General features: G+C 35.6%; 3 protein-coding genes across 3 annotated transcripts; 1 reads left to right on the top strand and 2 right to left on the bottom strand.

Annotated features, from left to right (window-relative positions):
- Positions 1 to 30: 30 nt before the first annotated feature.
- Positions 31 to 3,468, bottom strand: LOC120000713 (aminotransferase ALD1, chloroplastic-like). Its single transcript, XM_038848831.1, has 10 exons — positions 3,267 to 3,468; positions 2,684 to 2,753; positions 2,285 to 2,369; positions 2,023 to 2,139; positions 1,870 to 1,932; positions 1,674 to 1,778; positions 1,529 to 1,579; positions 1,113 to 1,433; positions 818 to 1,024; positions 31 to 324 (listed from the first exon to the last, which is right to left on the bottom strand). The coding sequence occupies exons 1-10, from the start codon at positions 3,466 to 3,468 to the stop codon at positions 31 to 33; spliced, it is 1,515 nt and encodes a 504-aa protein (XP_038704759.1).
- A 1,165-nt stretch (positions 3,469 to 4,633) lies between these two features.
- LOC120000712 (tRNA (carboxymethyluridine(34)-5-O)-methyltransferase-like) lies at positions 4,634 to 7,609 on the top strand. Its single transcript, XM_038848830.1, has 4 exons — positions 4,634 to 4,687; positions 4,816 to 5,042; positions 5,933 to 6,967; positions 7,398 to 7,609. The coding sequence occupies exons 1-4, from the start codon at positions 4,634 to 4,636 to the stop codon at positions 7,483 to 7,485; spliced, it is 1,404 nt and encodes a 467-aa protein (XP_038704758.1). The 3' UTR covers positions 7,486 to 7,609.
- Positions 7,610 to 7,797: 188 nt separating this feature from the next.
- On the bottom strand, positions 7,798 to 9,452 carry LOC119999339 (ABSCISIC ACID-INSENSITIVE 5-like protein 3). Its single transcript, XM_038846843.1, has 3 exons — positions 8,696 to 9,452; positions 8,545 to 8,616; positions 7,798 to 7,915 (listed from the first exon to the last, which is right to left on the bottom strand). Exons 1-3 carry the CDS (start codon positions 9,422 to 9,424, stop codon positions 7,835 to 7,837), a joined length of 882 nt encoding a protein of 293 aa, XP_038702771.1. The 5' UTR covers positions 9,425 to 9,452; the 3' UTR covers positions 7,798 to 7,834.
- Positions 9,453 to 19,098: the final 9,646 nt, after the last annotated feature.

Below are 19,098 nucleotides of genomic sequence, written 5' to 3'. Positions count from 1 at the left end.
CTCTTACAGCTTACAGTACAGTAGGCAATCTCATTTATAAAAATTTTGCAGTCTGCTTGCAGCTTCTAGTATACACTCTCTGTGGCCAAAAGCACTGAGTCTAATGTACTCTTCTCCAGCTGGACCAAACCCTTTGCCTGGAATAGTCACTATATGTGTTCTCTCAAGAATCTCATTAAACACATTCAAAGAACTTGACCCTGGAAAATGCACCCATACATAAGGGGAGTTCTTGCCACCATAAACCTTCAGCCCAATTGAATCAAATGTTTCTGCAAGTATCTTTGCATTCTCCTTGTAGTGATTTACTACACAACTCACGGCCTGAAACAGGAAAAATAGAGTATAAATTTGATGTAGGACTAGTGACAAGTAATTACAATGACAAACGACTAGTAGAATTGGAATGCCACATTGTCAGAATTGAGCGAAATTTGGTTTGGAGACTCGTCTCAACATGGTTGACAAGACTAGTGCTATGTCACTAACCCCACCTTATTTTTGACAAATTTTACTGTGGAGGACCTCAAATGGACCTTTTAATGTTTTAGGAACATTTTCATAATTTTATGTTTTTTTGACTACATTTGGGTTGTAGCCGGCCGTAAAACTCATTAATTATCTTTTGATTTTGAAGAAATATACTGAAACCATGAGAGTTTCTCTCAATATGGTCTATTTCAATGTTTATTTTCTTTGATTAAACTTGGTATAATATTGTTCGTTGTTTCCACCAGCGCCAAAATTATATTTTCATACGTGTAGTCTGTAGGCATGTTTTGGACTAGAATATATAGGAACATAAAAGGGTCTATACCTGAAAACCATCTGGAGAAAGGCATGCTAGTCCTCCAGCCTGAGCAATGTTTGATGCACCATTGAAGCAGGTACAAACAATGCGATCAAAATCTTTCATAACGGGATGTCCGTTAGAGTACCTCAGTTCTTCAGGGACTACGGTCCAGCCAAGCCGAACACCGGTGAATCCGGCAAATTTGGAGAAGGATGATACTTCAATTGCAACCTGTAATTGATGCAACAAAAAGTATTCACTTCTGATATATCAATCGAAAATCGAAGACGTTTTAGCACGATTACTGGCATTGACAAACCTCATTGGCTCCCGGAATTTCGAAGATTGATCTCGGACTATTATCTGATATATAAGCAGAATAGGCAGAGTCATAGATGATTATAGATCCATTAGCCTTTGCAAAATCAACAAGCTGCTTAAGTTGCTGCCGCGACGCGGCGCTACCAGTTGGATTGTTTGGAGAGCAGAAGAAGATGATATCTGTCCTTGGAGTTCTTGACAAGTCTGGAAAGAAATTGTTCTCTGGCTCACAATTCATGTACACAATCTTGCTATACTTGCCAGTCTCTTCATTTAACTTGCCAGATTGACCAACAATGACACTGCTATCTACATATGCCTGTCCAAGAACATTATTCAAAATCAAAAACTTGCAAAAAACAAGAATAAAAAAGTTAGAAGAGATTCAGAACATGATGCAGGTTATACGATTACCGGGAACGAAGGGTCCTGTACTGCCACTGTTACATTGGATCCTAGGAGCATCTGCGCGCCAGCGATAAGTAAGAATCAGTAAATCTAACATATATACTATGAAATTGCTGTATATATTCATATATATATGTACAAACTTTCTTACTTGAAGGCGAGATATATCGCATTGTGCACCATCTGATACAAAAACTTCATCACCCTTTACACCCATGCCTTTGTAAAATCTTTCTGCAATTGCCATTCTTAATTCCTGTGAAAATATATATGCATGAAAACCCTGAATCTTAAACAAATCGAAAATCGGGTTTAAAGCGTATCATGAATCGAACAATTGATCCTACCAAATTGCCTTGCTCAGCTCCATAACCTCTATAACCTTGAACTGTTGACAGAGCATATACTTGCTGCATGCAAAACAAGACATATGAACTTATATATATACATATAAATTCTTCAAACTAATCAATGGAGTTACTGATAATTAACTAAGTTACCTTTGCCATGGCTGATGTTATGATGTCAGGTATAGGTTGTGTAGTGTCACCAACACCAAGTCTTATCAACTTTGCATGTGGATGCTTCCTGGTGTGTTCAAGCTCACGCTTTGATATCTGGTAATTCATTCATGCATGAAAATATATTATGTTATATATGGCCCTAATAATAATATCTGGTAAATTTTCCCGTTGGATGGCCAATCCGGTTTTCAAAACCAAGAAAAGATGTAAATAGAGAGAGAGGTTTTGTACTACTAACCTCAGGAAACAAATATCCACTACGTAGAGACTCCATATTCACATTTCGTGGAACCTTTGTGCAGTACTCATGACCTATGACAGTACTGTAATTAATTGAGCCAACATATGTGTTAGAGCTCAAAGGAACGATGAACAGATAAATTATTCAACATATATATATATACACACATATATTATCTATTAATCTCTATTCAACAATGATTTAAAAAAATAACCTTATTTTGTGTGTATGATGTTGGTCTAATGAAACTGATGATGAATGAGGCATGCAAACGCTGGATGGCAGTAGTTGACAATGATAATACATTTTGTAGAACGCAATGCCTTCTTCACACTAAACGAATGCTATAAATGTCATGGATATATATATTCGGAAGTGCGGACTTAAAATGCGGACTTTTTTTGAGGCTGTAGCAGACCATGCAGTTGGGAGTAGTAAGGTGGAGTGTTTTTGAATATTGGTATAGCTGCATGGCATAAGAAAACAAAATTGACAATAGAAATTCTCATGCATGCATGACAGCAGCCATCAAGAAAACAAAGTTTTAATTTTCCACAGTAATGATCAAGTCCTGACTGCAAGAATTCCAATATTTTTCTCTTCCAAATTGGAATACATAGGAAATTAAGCACGTTTTGTACTGTTTGTATAGGCAAATTAAGTCCAGATGAAGTGAACCAACATTTTCATGTACTAAACAAAAACCACATGATAAGAGACGTATGAGCAGTACAAGTCGTCTAACTTTCTATGACGACTACGCCACTACTGTTGAATGTAACCTCAAAGTATAATCCAAAAACAACCCTGTTAAATAGCCCAGCAATTTTTGTCCCAATTGTTCCCAATCTTATATGGCAATCCACATCAGCATGCCACCTAGGCTTTTTTGCCTATATAAACAATCTCATCTCTCTCTTTCTTCTCTTTCTCTCTCCTTTCTCCCTCCCACTCTCACGACACACACACAACCACTCACCGGAGTTCCTCCGTCCGGTCACCAACCGGAGCCATCGACTCACCGAACGGAAGCGCCCAACCACAATCGTCATTTTTTGACCCTTCACACCACCCATCGTCGCCCATATCGTCGGAAAAAGGCATTTAAAGGAGGAGATCACCGACACACAAATCTTGTCTATCCGGCCACCTCCGGCGACATCTCCGACAACCGACCACATATCGGGACTCCACACGTCAAGGCACACCTTACTCACCCATCTTCTGGCCAGTTTGCTGTCGGAATCCGGCAACCCAGTGGAACATACATTGTTTATAAACAATGTAATCAGTCGATCCGTGCATCCAGCCACCTCCAACAACAATGTAATTTGTTTTCTCACTTATTTTTTTACATATTTTGGAAGTTACACTGTATTGAAAACAGTGAAACAATGTGTTTGTCTATTCTGGAAGTTACACTGTATTGAAAATAGTGTAACAATGTGTTTGTCTATTCTGGAAGTTACACTGTATTGAAAACAGTGTTACAATGTGTTTGACAATTTATATTGTTCTAGAAATTTGACAATTTACATATTTTGAAGTTGCACTGTATTCAAAACAATGTAACAATGTGTTTGACACTCATTTGAATGAATATGTTTTTGAGACACATTGAAAATTACATTGTTTTTTATCAATTTGGCAATTTACATTGTTCTGGAAATTTAACTACTTACATTGTGCTGGAAATTTGACAATTTACGTTGTGCCGAAAAATTAACAATTTGCATTGTGTTGGAAATTTGGCAATTTACATTGCTGGAAATTACATTGTTTTGATAAATTTGACAATTTATTGGCAAAAAAACTATATAATCGCAATGTTTGTGTGAAACAAAAACAATGTAATCGTAATTTTGTATGAAAAAAACAATGTGCATAAAGGTATATGAGAGAAGATGGAATTATGAGAAAATATGGAGATAAAAGAGGGAGATTTGATTTTTAAAATTTGAACAAAAGAGAAGTGGAGAGAGAAGTGGGAAACTTAAATTTCAAATGTGTTTATCCATGTAAGCATATTTTCCATGTCAACAAGCTTAGGTGGTAATACCACATGGGATTGGGAAGATTTGGGACAAAAAGTATTGGGACAAATAACATTTTCCATCCAAAAAAACCTAACCCAATCTTTATATTCCAATACAAATTTTTTGACAGTTTACAACAGGCATCTTTATAACACAATAACTCTATCCTCTACCAACTTAAATTTGTACGTATATTAAAATATTATTTGTTTAAACTAAAAATTCTTATAATGCCGTGCCCAATCCTTTTTGGACTAAGGGAATTGAGGAAAGAGGAGAGAATATATTATGATAAAAAAAGTTGGAGCACATGCGTTATTTTTTCGAGAGTCCCCACTTTATGGTCCAAAAAAACATCTCAGCAGTATGTGTCACTTATTGAAAATTACACCCAATTAATGAGTGACACATATTGCTGAGATGCTTTTGGAATGATAAATACTGAGATTTTTATAATTTTTGGAGTATTTCTTACTTGATTGGGCCTTTCAGATAACTTTAGGCCCAAAAGACAAATGGGCCATAGACATCCATAGTTGGGCTTGGTCCACACTGTCTTCTTTTGCAGCTTTAGGGCTTCGTCTACAACCGGCCGAACTTTCCATTCTCTGTCAAGATTGGAGCTCCGGGCATTACATAAATGTATTCTCTTTTCGAAGCAGAGACAAATTGCCGATAATACATCTCTGTCCCGGAAGTGCGGCTAGCTACCTAGCTCAGTAAGACCCCTCTCTCTCTCATTTCTTATTTGTGTTCTTCTTCTCTGTTCCAAATTTATTGATTTCTATCATTCGTTTCTTGAATTTCGTTTCTGTTGCCGGTTTCAATGTGCGTGTGCGTATTCATATTGGGCGAAGTGAAATTTAAGGAGAATGTGTGCGCAGAACTGGTAGAAATTTGTGACAAACATGATTTTTCAATCTACCCAGAAACCCATTCACTAATATTTGGTATATTGAATTTCATTTAGGTGAATGAGAGGCTAAGAGTAGCTTAGTAAGATACAGAGACCTCAAACCTACCACTTCTCTGTTATAAATGCCTTCTTTCTGCATTGCTTTATAGGTTTATCACTCATATGATGCTAACTCTATCAATTACAAATCCAGTTTTTGAACTTTGAAAGTCGATATTTATAGGGAAATTAAAGTGAATATATTGCATGATAGATATAAGAACAATAGATGATAAATGACTTGGTAGAGGAAACAAGCAACACAAGTAAATCTGCAAAGCAATTGACTGGAAATCATGATGAAAACATTAGTTACAAGCACAGAGAATACTCATTTTTCTTGCTTTATTGACTAAATGCCTACTTTTGATGAACTGCTTTTACCTGTGCTCTTATTTAAAATGTATTGGAATATCTTGATTTTTGCAGAGTCTAGTAAGTTTAACTTTCACACAAATGTATATTAGATATGGTTGATGTTACATTAGGCAAATATTAGTGCGAAATGTGGCTTTTTGTTCCTGAATACTGCCATCTGTGTACACCCATAGCTGGAGCTTCAACTTACTATTAGCTGAATCATGTTGCATATGTTCGATGATAATTACTTTGGTGATCCCTAGCAGAGCATATCGTATTAGCATTTTGCTTCAGGTTTATGGTTTTAGTTCTTCCACAAGCAAGAAGTCATCTGGTGATCTTCAACATTATGAGAGAACTCAAAGTAAAAGGGTGTTCTGGAATGTGTACTCGTGCATCTTCGGATGGTGAATCTCATATCAAACATTCTGAATTAGTAGGTGGGGATGAGACATGCTCATCATTATGCGTGCATTCTACGCCAGAAATAGAGAAAAAGTATGTTCATCGAGTCTATGATGCTATTGCTCCCCATTTTAGTGCCACCAGATTTGCTAAGTGGCCAAAAGTCGCCACGTTTTTGAATTCCTTGCCTTCAGGATCTCTTATACTGGATGCAGGATGTGGAAATGGGAAGTATTTGGGTTTGAATCCTGATTGTTTTTTCATAGGATGTGATATAAGTGATCCCCTTATTAAAATTTGTGCGGATAGAGGGCATGAGGTTCTTGTTGCAGATGCAGTAAATCTTCCTTACAGAACTGGTTTTGGGGATGCATCAATTTCCATAGCTGTTTTACACCACCTAAGTACAGAGAACAGGAGGAAGAAAGCAGTTGAAGAATTAATTCGGGTTGTCAAAAAGGGTGGCCTGGTTTTAATAACAGTTTGGGCTGCAGAACAGGAGGATAGGTCATTGGTCACCAAATGGACTCCTCTTGCCCAAAAGTATGTGAAAGAGTGGACAGGTCCAGGTAGTCCTTGTGTGCGTAGTCCTTCATCCTTAACATTACAAAGTATCCCTGAAGCTGAGGAGAGTAATTCGAAAGAGCAATTAGAGGATACTAATGAGAGTCTAAATGAGAAGTTGGAGGAAACAATGCATTTATCATCTCGAGATCAAGATGGTTCGGTGTTTCTGATTGATGCAGAGGATAATAAAAAGCAACAGGAATATTTTGTTCCTTGGCACTTACCCTATCATCGTGCTGAAGTCAGTGGTGCGTCTGCTTCTGCTCTTGCTAGTGGCTTGGCAAGAAAAGATGATAAAAAGGGCGCTGTGGTGTATGATAGATACTACCATGTCTTCAGTGAAGGAGAGCTTGCAAGGTAATTCACCATATATGTTTATCTCAGATGTTTCAACTGGATAATATTATGTGTCGTGTTTGTTTTCTATTCGTTTTCATGTAAATTATTTGTCCTATATTCAGTTTTTTGTTTGCTGTTGCTGTATTCATGTTACATGGAGCTCTTTTCTCATGTTGCTCATTTTTTTTTTGTTTTAAAAAGTTTAATTCATATCGTACATGCATCCCTTATCTCAACTGTGTCAATTTTACAGAATTTAAGGGGAGCATGTGAGCTGTTAACCATTGTTGATAAACTTTAGATTTTATGCGTAGTGTCTGATCTAACTTACCTACTGATGGAGTCAAAGGCAGCTTATCTCATATATCAAGATTTCCTTTAGCTTTCTTTCTTTCCGCTGTGACGTACCGTTGCTTATGTTAATTTGTTCTGTCTGTCACTTTTGCAGGTTAGTATCTGGCATGCGTAACGCAGTTGTAGTGGATCAATTTTTTGATAAATCTAATTGGTGTATCATTCTTGAGAAAACTTCATAACAAATCTTCATGCTGGCACTTTTTGATGCCAGATTGAGATTTACCAAGATGTTCGTCTTTAATTAGACAGATGGGTTTCCAAGCCCTTTTGCTTCACTTTGAATAACATTCTAAATTATGTCTATTTTGATCAATTTTGCTTTCTATCTTCTTTTTTTTCCCCAGCTGCTTGTAGGAACAGCTCCTGGGGTCATTGTGGCTTTCTTTCAAAACAACAACAGCCTACCACAAACACCCTGAACGTCCAATATCAATGCCAAAGCTCAAAAGCCAGAAAGCAAATAATAAATAAATACTATGATCATCTCAAAATTGAATAAAAGAATTAAGTTATTGAACAAAAAATAGACTAGAGTGGAGCTGAGCTGGTCCGTCGCAGTTGGTATCTGGACATAGGAATAGCATATGAGGTTAATAGCATCTCTGCCTCCTGTAAGGAGAAAAAGAGTGGAAACCCCAATCATAACTCTCAAAAAGATAAACCTCTGTGTATGAAGATAATGCAGCAAAATCATACAACTATTTTTGCATATGAAACGGTGAGACTCAAATCTCACATCTGTCCGACATAACACAGTCGAATGTCTGATATTGAAGATGTGTTTTATGGGCTTAAGAACCAATGACGATGACACCTGAAGAACAAATTCTTGCGGGTATGTGGCCCATAGCGAACAATATCTTCAATGTGTTTGGGTTATGAATTTCAAAATAATATCCAAGCAAAGCATCGATCCAATTGGAAGGGTTTCTAACTGTCCACTTGTTGGGTTTGATATAACACATCCCACAAATACAGATGAGTGTCAAGACTAAACATTTCAAATCGGTCTGACATAATTCAGACGAGTGGTTTATAAGCAAAGCTCAAATCTTCTTACATTTAAGACGTGTTTTCTGGGCCTAAGAACCAATGGTGACGACCTATGAAAACAAATTTGTGTTGGTCCGTGGCCCACAACGGACAATACAATATCTTCAATATGTTTGGGATGAGAATTTTAACATAAACTAAAGTGGTATGTATGGCATAGAAAGTATGATAATGGTTCAGGGTACCTTTTGCCTTTTGAGCCAGCTGTTTGTTTTCCTCAAGTGAAGCACTTCATGCTCCAATTGACTGGTGTAAGCCTATAATTACCAAAACAGAGAGTTGTAACATACATACAATATGATTACTCTGTGTGTCTTAAGAAGATCAAAGATTGACCTGTTTCCTTGCCCTGGACCTTGCTGCAGACTCTCTGTTCTTGATCATCCTCCTCTGCCTCCTCTCAATAATCTTCTCCTTCCCTTCATCTGAATACCGACATTTCTTTTCCGGTGATGTTGCTGACATTGCTGGCATTGGCATTGGCATTTCCAATTGATGATTCTCTGAGAACCCACCAAGATTACCAACTGGGTTTCCATAGATGGACTCAGAAACATGAGAATTTGAATCCCTCATTGTGATGTGATGTTGCTGCTCTTCCTGAACACCGCCCATTTGAAATTGCAACCAATCTTCTTGCTCTGACACCATAACAATCGGATCATTTACCATCACTGGCCGTGGATTAATGACACCGGCACACGCTAGAAAATTCTCCAGTGTTGTCTCTCCTTGTGGGACTGACTGGTTATTATGGTGAACAATCTCCTTCAACACATCATCAACATTTCTTTTGCTCAGAAAGTTGTCTCCAGTAAACAATGAAGTGGAAGATGACGATGATGAAGATGACCTGTTTTGTTTCCCTCCCATCTTAGCTTCTTCAACAGAAACCACATTTTTCAGTAACTCATCAAAATTCATAGCATTCAATGGCTTCCCAATGTTCCCAAATTGGGCTGGGACATCATCAAAGGTGAGATTGCACATCGACCCTTGTCGAGCCGGAGCCGGAGCCGGAGCCGGAAACTGAGGCCCTTGAGCTCCATTAGTTCTATCATCCATCAATCACCTTACATTGGGAAGTAGTATAAAAAGTTGTATAATAAACCAGTCCTTGAGCCAATTCTGTGACTTTCAAAGAGCCTTGAGGAATGCTAGTAGTGAAGCCTCAGAAGCCAGAAAGATCGAAATACGCGTTGGAGACGATTTTGGAGACTTGGGGACGATCAGGATCCCTGTTATAATAGATCTAGAGCGAGAGAAAGAGAGAGCTTAACAGATACACCTGATTTTCATGCTATTTTGGTGGGATATAGAGATGCAATTCAAGACTCTCCAACCACTCAGAATTGGCCAAAGTTATGTCTCTCTAAAACCCCCCACATTTATTTTTTCTCTAGTAGTACTAGCCCTTCTTGTTGTTGAGCCTTTTCAATTCCTTAATTTTAATTTTTTTTTCTAGCTTTTTTTTGGGTGGCAGGACAATCTTGATATCTGTGGATTAGGCGAATCTATATGAGTTCGATTTCGTGCTTGAAATTATAATTACTATTGAAGTGGAACATGTATTGAAATGTATCGCTATCTTCGAATTTTACCATGCAAGGATGGATCCCATAGTAGACCAATTTTTGGGTAGATTTTCCATTAAAAAAAAAACTTCTAAAGCTTGAGATGGGTCTAAACCAATTCTCGATAATCCAGGAACAGTCGGGCTTACGCGTGGGCCCAGTCACCAATCAAGGCCTGTGAAGCTGGTTCGTAAACACTGAAGTGAATCATTTCACTTACTTTTAGGCCCATTTACAACATCAAGGCCCATGAAGCTCGTTCGAAAAATGGCTTGGACCATTTCACTTTAAGATTTAGACCCATTTTTAACATTGAGGCCCCAGGAGCCCTGGTTCAGAATACTAAAGTCTTGGATGGTGAAATTCATAAATTTATTAGGGCATGATTCACATTTGGGGTACAACAATATTATTTTTTCTCTTTTTTAATGGCCCAAACAAGAGGGTATGGCATTTGGATTGCCCACTTGTTGGCTTCATTTGGGGCCCACCTCAACTACCATACTCATAAGTCAATAATTATATCAAAAATTAATAATGAGCCTCACCTCTATTATAAAAAAATCAAACCAATAAATTTACACTATTGTACCCAAGTTTGTCAAAATCAGGATCTTACATAAGATCGATGAAAGGTCGACAATATCAAATTGTAAAATCGTAAGATTTTACAAAAATTAAAAAATAAATATACAATAGTTTATTTTTTTAAAAAAATGGACATAATATAATATTCTATATGTAATAAAAATAAAAATATGATTATTATTTTCTTATAGACATGTTAATATGGCATAAAACTTTAATTTTCTAAAAACTCTAAAAAAGTATGAAAAATAAGATACAAAATTGAACCACAATAATTATGTTGCAAATTGAAACTTATATTTTATAATTTCAATTCTAGATAAACTTTGCATCAAGATTACCCTTGTTTTCAATATTACGCTTTTCATTATTTTCATCCATGTCTTTATCAACATAGTCATTAAAATCAATATCATCAAAAGAATAGTCACTAAAATTTCAATTTTTGTTGGATACTCTCTAGAGTCACTATCCTTAGCATTACCTTTAGCAACTTCAGTGTTTTCTTCTCAATTTCTCAAAATTATCACCATCTAAATTGAAAAGTAAACTAAAAAAGAACACATTTTATAAAAGCGTACGATCGTAAAATCGGACAATAAGATCGTACAATCTCATCAAAATACGATTGTTAGACGATCCGAATCGTTTTGCTTATCTATGATCATAAGATCTAGATCACGATTTTGACAATCATGATTGTACCAATATATTTTGTTAGCCCAGTCACATCAACAAAGCATATCCTTTTGTTGACTCCAACAAATTTACGAACCATTGTGATTGTTAAGAATTTGATCCTGTTCCTCCATATGTGGGTCCAAAATCTTTGAAAAAAGTACCGAGTGAGGGAAGGAAAGTCTTGATCACGCATCCAGCACGTGAGAATATTCTCCGTCTTCATTAGGTTTTTGTAATGGATTATGGAATCATGTCCAATTTTGGTGACACCCACTTGGGATTCTTAAGTGGGTAAGCCACTTAATTAAGAGGTGCACTTTTTAGACTTTTTTTATATAAACAAAAGCATTTCCAACGGTTCCTACACTTCTGGTGTCCTAGTCCACCAATAATAGCATAAGAATAAATAACAATGGTAGAAGACGGTGTGCTAGGATTCACTAGGACAAAGGAACCAAACAAGTTTTTCTTTGCTTGCTTGTTGTTGGTAGTGAGTACATGATGCAGGGCAGCATAATGAATGAACGTTCTATTTGAGTCCGTGAATTCGAATCATGAATATCAAAATCAATGCTTCAACACCTTGTTGATTCAAGCGAATATCAAGGGTTGAAAGAAGAAGGATGACTTGTTTCTTTATTTTTATTTCGAAATCAAATATAAAAACTACACTCGAAGGTTACAACTTTAAATAGTATGATAGTCCAAACCCTAAAATAACTTGAAATGAAACAAAATAAGAAAATTGATAGAAACACCAAAAATAAAATAAAAGACTAAAATAACAATAAATTGCAGATTGGAGGTCTAAGCGATGGAATTTGGCTAAAAACCCACGGATGGTAAAGTGGCCGATTTTGAAGTATACACCTTTTGGAGTCAACCATGCGATTTTCAGCTCAATCTAACATCGTTGACAATCATCTTAATTACCATTATGTCCTAATTTCCATCCTAATCATACTTCTCCAAAAATACTTTAGCTATACGATCCACATCAATACATCATTAGATGTATCCTTGAGCAACATCCCCTTAGGATTGATCAATAAGTTCAGAATAAGTTCGGAGTGTGTGGAGGCAAGTTGTGTTACTGATGTGGCATTGCAGGAATTTCGTCTGGACCGGGGGTTTAGCCGTCCGGACAGCTCGGGTACGTGAAGTGACCTTATTGGGCATCTGGATCGAGGAAGATTGAAGAACTGTTCGAACAGTTGATAGGAGAGTCCGGACAACTACACTGGAAAACACGTATGGAGGCTGTTACCGTTGGACGGATTAAGTGGGTGTCTGGACAACTGATGGGCTGCTGTTTTTCTACAAATAGGAGGCTTGTTTTCTAGAGTTGTAACCTAATTCCTATTGTTTGTTTCTCTGGATTTGAGAGACGGCTTAGAGAGAGTAAAAGGGATAACTTTGTGATAAATCTCTTGGGTTCAAGGTGTGATAGAAAATTGAGTGTGTGGTTATACAAATTTTCTACATAGCAAATTTCTCTGGTTATCTTTTGACAACGCATAGTTTTTCCTCCGGTCTTGGAGGTTTTCCACGTAAATTCTTGTATTGATTGTGTTGTTATTCTCAATTTCAATTTCTCTACTGTCGTGTGATATTTCTGTCAAGGATGCTCTTGAACTTGTATATTTACTAGGTCATTAGAAGACCGGGCACACCCCCTTCCTTATCTTTTATATATACTTGTATGGAAATTTGTTAACCTATTTTTAATTATTACTAATTAATGTCTAATCTACTAACTTTTTGATGAATTTGCTAATCACAATGACCCATTAACTTAAATTTACACCAAATGATACTAATATTTTTAAACAAAAAGTGACCATATCAAATTTCCAATGTAAACAAATAACTAAAAGAAAAAAGCTGAAAAACCCTAGAGAATTTGTTAATTAAAGAATAAATGGTTTGAAACAAGTGTCCAAAGCTATTTGTCTTTTCTTTTTCTTTTTTCTTTTGAATTGAAAATTAGGGATAATGTTAGTGGGAGGCACGTCTAAGTCTAAAACCGTACTTTCCCTAAATTAGGGGTGGAAAAAATTCATCGCGAGTTAGACAATAACACGTGTTTATCAAATATTTACATATCCGGACCTTAACTCGGATTTGTTTAAATCTGGACAAGTAAATCAGACAAGATTTATGTATTTGGATCCGGACCCGATTTTAAATCAGATATAAATTTTGTATGTAGACCCAGATTTCAAATATATAATTTATGTCCTATTAAACTTAATTCGATCATCCGAACTAAACAAAATTTTCTCATCGGCCCCTACCTTAAATACCATCATAATTCATAAGGGTTCTGTGGAAAAATAGCATTATAAGCCTATAAAGATTTGTTGGAAGTAGTAGTACCCATAACTTACTAAGGCGCCACAACTAGGGAAAAAAGTTTAAAGCATAAAAGGAATTAAGTGAATGGTTGATTGAATTGTCAAAACAAGTATATACCATTCCCTTGTTCATGTGGCAAATAATGTATGTGTTTGGTGTTTTGGTTTGGAAAAGCAGATGAGACACGAAGGGTGATTTTTTTTTTTAATTTCCATTTTTCCTGTGGAAAAACTATGTACCACTTTAAGTTATATATATATATATATATATAAATACCATTGAGAAATTTGTTTCTCATTGAAATCGAACATTGAGCACATATATACATAACCTAGCCGATTGCCAACCAAACCACCACTTGTTGTTTAAGTTTTATAGTTATAAGTATGATGTAGCATCTTTTGAAATTATTATATATTTTTTGTGTTAAATTCAATTTTTGTTTCGAATAAAAAAATACATCGTTAGATATATTACAACAGGCCCCAACTCATTTGGAAACTAAATTTGAAAAAGAAAAAGAAAAAGAAAAAAGAAAAAGAAAAAGAAAGGCACCCAAAACAGTAACTATCAATTCAAAGTGTTTTTGTATTTTCTTCAACATAATTATAAAAGTGGTTTATCATCAACCTGTACTTTTTCTTTACTTGTTTTTCTTCCCGTGCCTTTTGGATTGGAAGTCCTATCACTCCCCCCACTTTGTGCCATTTCTATGTATACTTTGCTTGTACTTAGTGTAAATCTTTGAAGATATTATTAATACTTGGAAATTTAAATTGTTTTTAACAAAAAGAAAGAAAAATATAAACAAAAGATGAGTAGGTTTGCCTAAAAAAACAATAAAATACCTTTTAAAATTTTTTCCTTAAAATATGATTCATGTTACAATAATTTATGTTATCTTATGCTTTTCTAGGTTTGTTGTTAAGCAATCACAAAACCTAGATTCTTCAAGTGATGGAACTTTGAAAAGAAAAGATGCCATTACTTAAGGTCACATAATAACAAATTAAAATAAAAAAATAAAAAAAAAAGAAGGATGAAAGAATCCAAACGTCCTACACCAACTTGTGTAGCATTAAAGCAAAAGTGACCTAATTTTGGTAGTGGATGTCATTACATAATACATACAAACATATTAGATAGAAAGAGAGAAGAAAGACATTCTAAAATGGAATACCTTTTCCACAATCTCAAGTACATGATTGAAACATTTTATACTTCATAATTGAAGTATACATACTATTATATATGGAATTTGAGTGATTTGAAGTTTTTAACCCAAATAGGAGATTTGTGTTGAGTAAAAGTCTTATATTGTTAAAATAACGATTCAATGGATCGTATATAACTCACATTCGGCGCACACCCAACGTTATCTGCTCTCCATCTTTCGGATCGCACTACTGGGGTGTTCCTGAGATGGGACAACACGGGCCACCACCCAGGGCCCATATTTTTAAGAAAATATTGATACTATAATAGTTTCAAACCCATTTAAACCACATTTATACAAAATTAGCCTAATAACTATCCGCCCATTTCAACTTAAAATCATATTTTCTTTTCACCATGTCACAAAAAGGTTAAATGGGTTTAGTTATGTTGTTTATTGAAAGCGATTTGACTGAAAAGATTTATTACACCATTAATATAATTAGTGATTTTACATCTCAAAATACGAGAAAGTCATGTTTCAGTAATATATGACATTTAATTTTTTTTAAGAGACTTTTTTTGGAGTGCTCCCAAACCCTCCAAAGACTCAAGTACGACGACCCATCACTACCTCGTCTTGGTGGTGCCTCCCTTACAATAAGATCACCAGAGCGACGCGAATCCAAGAGGACCGAGACTATGGTCCTGTTTGAGAGTGCTGTCAATTGCTGTGAGGTGCTGTGCAGTGTTGTGAGTTATAAAATTGTGGTGCTGTGAGGTGAGTTGGAACACAAAAAGTTGTTTGACGCATCACTTTAAAACTATGGTGCGGTGTTGTGAGGTGCGTTTGGCGTATTTAAATTACGATTATATTGAATAACTAATAATATTAATATAAAATCACTTAACATTTACATTGTACATTAATCTAAAATAAAATAATAGACCTAATTTGATTACATGAGACAATTCAACATATTTATAAGCGTTTGGGAGTGTGGTGAGGTGAGGTGAGGTGCTGTGAGGTAAAAAGTTGTGATGTTGTGAGGTGAGTTCTGCTGTAAAAGCGTTTGACGTGTCACAAAAAATCGTGGTGCTGTGAGGTGAGGTGCAACGTAACGCAGTAAAAATGTACTGCCAAACATATACTATGCCTGCAGGCCCTGCACGCTGTTTTCAGCTCTCACTGCGGCCATTTGTCAATATAATTTGTTCCTTCTTTTCCTTTTAATAAACCACTATTTTTTTTCTAGTCTTTTAATAATTCACTTTAATTACTTTACATATCAATGCTAAGCGGCTGAGGCATTGTGTGTAGTGTGTAGTGTGTGTGTATACACACATTAATTGTCCTGTAAGAATGTCTTGTTGGGTTTATATAATTACTTTTATGTTTAATTCTAAATCTGACCAAATGACTGAGATCAAAGTTGATTTAGAGTTTATGGTTTAGGATAACCACTTGGCGATAACCTCGCTGATTATATACCCGGACTTAGAGCGTAAAAAATCTCGTTCGAAGTTGGGAATTCAATTCTAAACTGGTGCAACTATTTCTAAGTTGTTTGTATTGGGCTTCAGTCCAACTAATTTGTAGGCAGGTTTGCGAGTGCCTAGCCGACTCGAGTTTGAGCTTAATGGATTGTCCAAAGAGTACACCCTGCTGAGTCGTTCTTGCTTTCAAAAAAGTTTAGGAGTTTAGGGTTTAGTGTTTGAGGTTTAAAGTTTAGGGTTTTAGGGTTTAGGGTTTCGGATTTGCATCTCTACATTAATCTCAAATACTTTAGGGTTTGGGACTTAAAGAGTAGAGATACTTATATATGTCCAGCAGAAGGACTGTGTACATGTAGTGTCCATGTCACCAAACTGGGCCTTCAATTCCTATGGAGTAATTGCTGTAGTAGCACAATGATCATTGCCTTCAAAATCCGCACATTAAACTCACAACAATTTATGGTGAGAGTTTATAATTGTCATGAACTCAAGAGCATTTGGATTCCAATTTTGTCAAAATCACTTTTATGTATAAGAATGGGCACAAAGTCTGTTGGCAATAAACTACAAATTTGATAAGCAATTACTTTTATAATGATCAGGATATATAGGATCAGTTTGGTAAAACATTTTGACTAAACTACTTTTTAGCATAAATGCTTTCTGCTTGTCAAACGATCATTTTTTGGGCAACAAAATCGAGACAATTTTGGGAGCATTTTATACTCTTTTGAGACCCTATTCCCTATTTCTTTCTCCAAAGTTATTTGGAGGCTTGGAGCCAATCTGGAACACCTTAATTGCTGTTTTTTTTCCTTCTATTTTTGCAATATTAATAGAGTTAATTAAACAACTATGTAATGCTTTTTGTGTGTTAATAGTAGTTTATTGTCACACCAGTCTGGCTAGTCTAGGACAACACAAGATTGTTAATACTGCTTGCCTCCATATGCGTAACAAAACAACTGTTAAGATTTTATCTCACATCGAATTAGCATAACTCAACCGAGTGGCATATAAGTAAAGGTTCATTATCTCTCACGTAGCAAACAGGGTTTTTGAGCCTAAGAACCAGGAGCGGAGGTAAGAGTTTAGACAAAGGGTGACAAACAAAATTTGTGTGCACCGAGAATCGTTTAGGACTATTTACAGGATTTTTTTTTGTTTCAAAGTGATGTTTAACATGATTCATAGCTGAAAATGCTCATTATGTAGTCGTCATGGAAATATGAAGAGGTAACACTAGATGAATCAATCTCTGAGTTAGATACTAATTCTTGACTTTCTTGATGTAATAATTTCCGACATAATTTAGAAAGTGTGATCTAGTTTCGCTTAATTATGGGCCAGATTAATTGCATAGTCTTTTCACTAAACGTGCAGGTTGGGTCGTAAAGTCTATGGGTCATACCTTGTAATGTATTTAATTATTTATATGCATAACACGGTCCAAACATACTAAATATGACCTATGAAAATATGGAAAGAGTGTGTGCCTACCCCGCGGATCCCCGCGCCCCGCCCCTATTCAACATCTTTGAAAATTGTAAAATTAAATTGTATATCTTAGGATTAGAGTAATGAACTAACCAACAAGCCAAAGCTACTTTCATGTTACATTTGCCAACTAATTAAATTATTATCTTTACATACCACATATTATATTTGTAACACAATTAAATAATTTTAGTTTTACTTAATGGGTATTGATTTTAAATTTTATATTATACACATCTATAGTTTTAAATTGTTTAATTTTATACTTTATTTTATAAAATCTTAGGGTCTTAAGATTTTATCAACATTTATGAGTAGAGGGTCATGTTATGGCCTTTAGGGTTTAGGGGTTTAGGGTCTTTAGGGTTTAGGGGTTTAGGGTTTAGGGGTTCAGGGTTTTTAGGGTTTTGGGGTTTAGGGTTTAGGGTCTTTAGGGATTCGGGGTTTAGGGTTTAGGGCCTTTAGGGTTTTGGAGATTAGGATTTAGGAGTATCGGGTCATATTTAACTTAACATTTAGGGTCCTATATTTTTATTAAGATCAATTCAATTGACTTAGGAATAGAGACTAGAGAGTCATATTTAACTTACGGTAGGATAAACTTTATCAATATTTATTCAATATTATTAAGAGTATGATAATATTATGTTTAGTGACTTATTGTTTATACTTTGATTTCAATAATAATATCAAATTAAAATATGTTTAGACAAATAAATACTTTTTTATATTATGTTATATATATATGAATATCTATAGCGGGGCGGGGTGCGAGTCGGGTCGGGTTGGGAGGCATATCCGCCCCCGCCCCGCCCCGCCCTGCAGCGGGTTGAGATTTTTTTTCCCCGTCCCCGCCCCGCACAAGTCTCGGGTTGGGGAAAATCCTCGCGGGGTGGGTCGGGGACAAATTGTCATCCCTAATTGTGTTTGGTTTGGAAAAAAATATGTTATAAAGGGGACATAATTTCAAAATATGAGTAACATATGGGGTATTTTGAGATCAATTTGAGATACCAAAAGTTTGGATACTTATAATTTTCGAATATAAAACAGTACTAGAAAAATATCAATGTGTATAGCTCAAGAATAACAAAGTGGCTCAAAACTGACAATATTGATTTGTAGTGGCGATTTTCTAATATCAACTTCCACACTAAGCATTGGCTTTTTTTTTTAAAAAAAAAAAAAACATTGGCTTTAATTTCTGATTATTGCAATAATGTTTCTTTCTAATTGAAAATCAATATTATAATTAGTTTTTTTTCTTAACGAATATAATAATTAGTTGGCACGTTACCGGGAGACTGTAGCGTTCCAAAGATCAAATCAAACTTTCCATTTGACATTATTTATATGGAATTGTTTATGATTCTGTTTCTTTCTGTACTG

The sequence above is a fragment of the Tripterygium wilfordii genome, chromosome 6 (assembly GCF_013401445.1).
Source record: "Tripterygium wilfordii isolate XIE 37 chromosome 6, ASM1340144v1, whole genome shotgun sequence".
NCBI lineage: Eukaryota > Viridiplantae > Streptophyta > Magnoliopsida > Celastrales > Celastraceae > Tripterygium > Tripterygium wilfordii.
Note: the sequence above shows the minus strand (reverse complement) of the source record. Positions and strands in the feature narration are given on the sequence as shown.

Excerpts from the sequence above, each read along its gene's own strand:
- LOC120000712 (XM_038848830.1), top strand. The coding sequence starts at position 4,634 with ATGCGTTATTTTTTCGAGAGTCCCCACTTTATGGTCCAAAAAAACATC. Across the intron at positions 4,688-4,815 it reads TCCAAAAAAACATCTCAGCA|ATAACTTTAGGCCCAAAAGA; the intron begins GTATGTGTCACT and ends TGGGCCTTTCAG. Across the intron at positions 6,968-7,397 it reads AGTGAAGGAGAGCTTGCAAG|GTTAGTATCTGGCATGCGTA; the intron begins GTAATTCACCAT and ends TCACTTTTGCAG.
- LOC119999339 (XM_038846843.1), bottom strand. The coding sequence starts at position 9,424 with ATGGATGATAGAACTAATGGAGCTCAAGGGCCTCAGTTTCCGGCTCCG. Across the intron at positions 8,617-8,695 it reads GGTCCAGGGCAAGGAAACAG|GCTTACACCAGTCAATTGGA; the intron begins GTCAATCTTTGA and ends TGGTAATTATAG. Across the intron at positions 7,916-8,544 it reads GCTGGCTCAAAAGGCAAAAG|GAGGCAGAGATGCTATTAAC; the intron begins GTACCCTGAACC and ends TTCTCCTTACAG.
- LOC120000713 (XM_038848831.1), bottom strand. The coding sequence starts at position 3,468 with ATGTGGTCGGTTGTCGGAGATGTCGCCGGAGGTGGCCGGATAGACAAG. Across the intron at positions 2,754-3,266 it reads GACCGGACGGAGGAACTCCG|CTATACCAATATTCAAAAAC; the intron begins GTGAGTGGTTGT and ends TATGCCATGCAG. Across the intron at positions 2,370-2,683 it reads CTGCTACAGCCTCAAAAAAA|TACTGTCATAGGTCATGAGT; the intron begins GTCCGCATTTTA and ends AATTAATTACAG.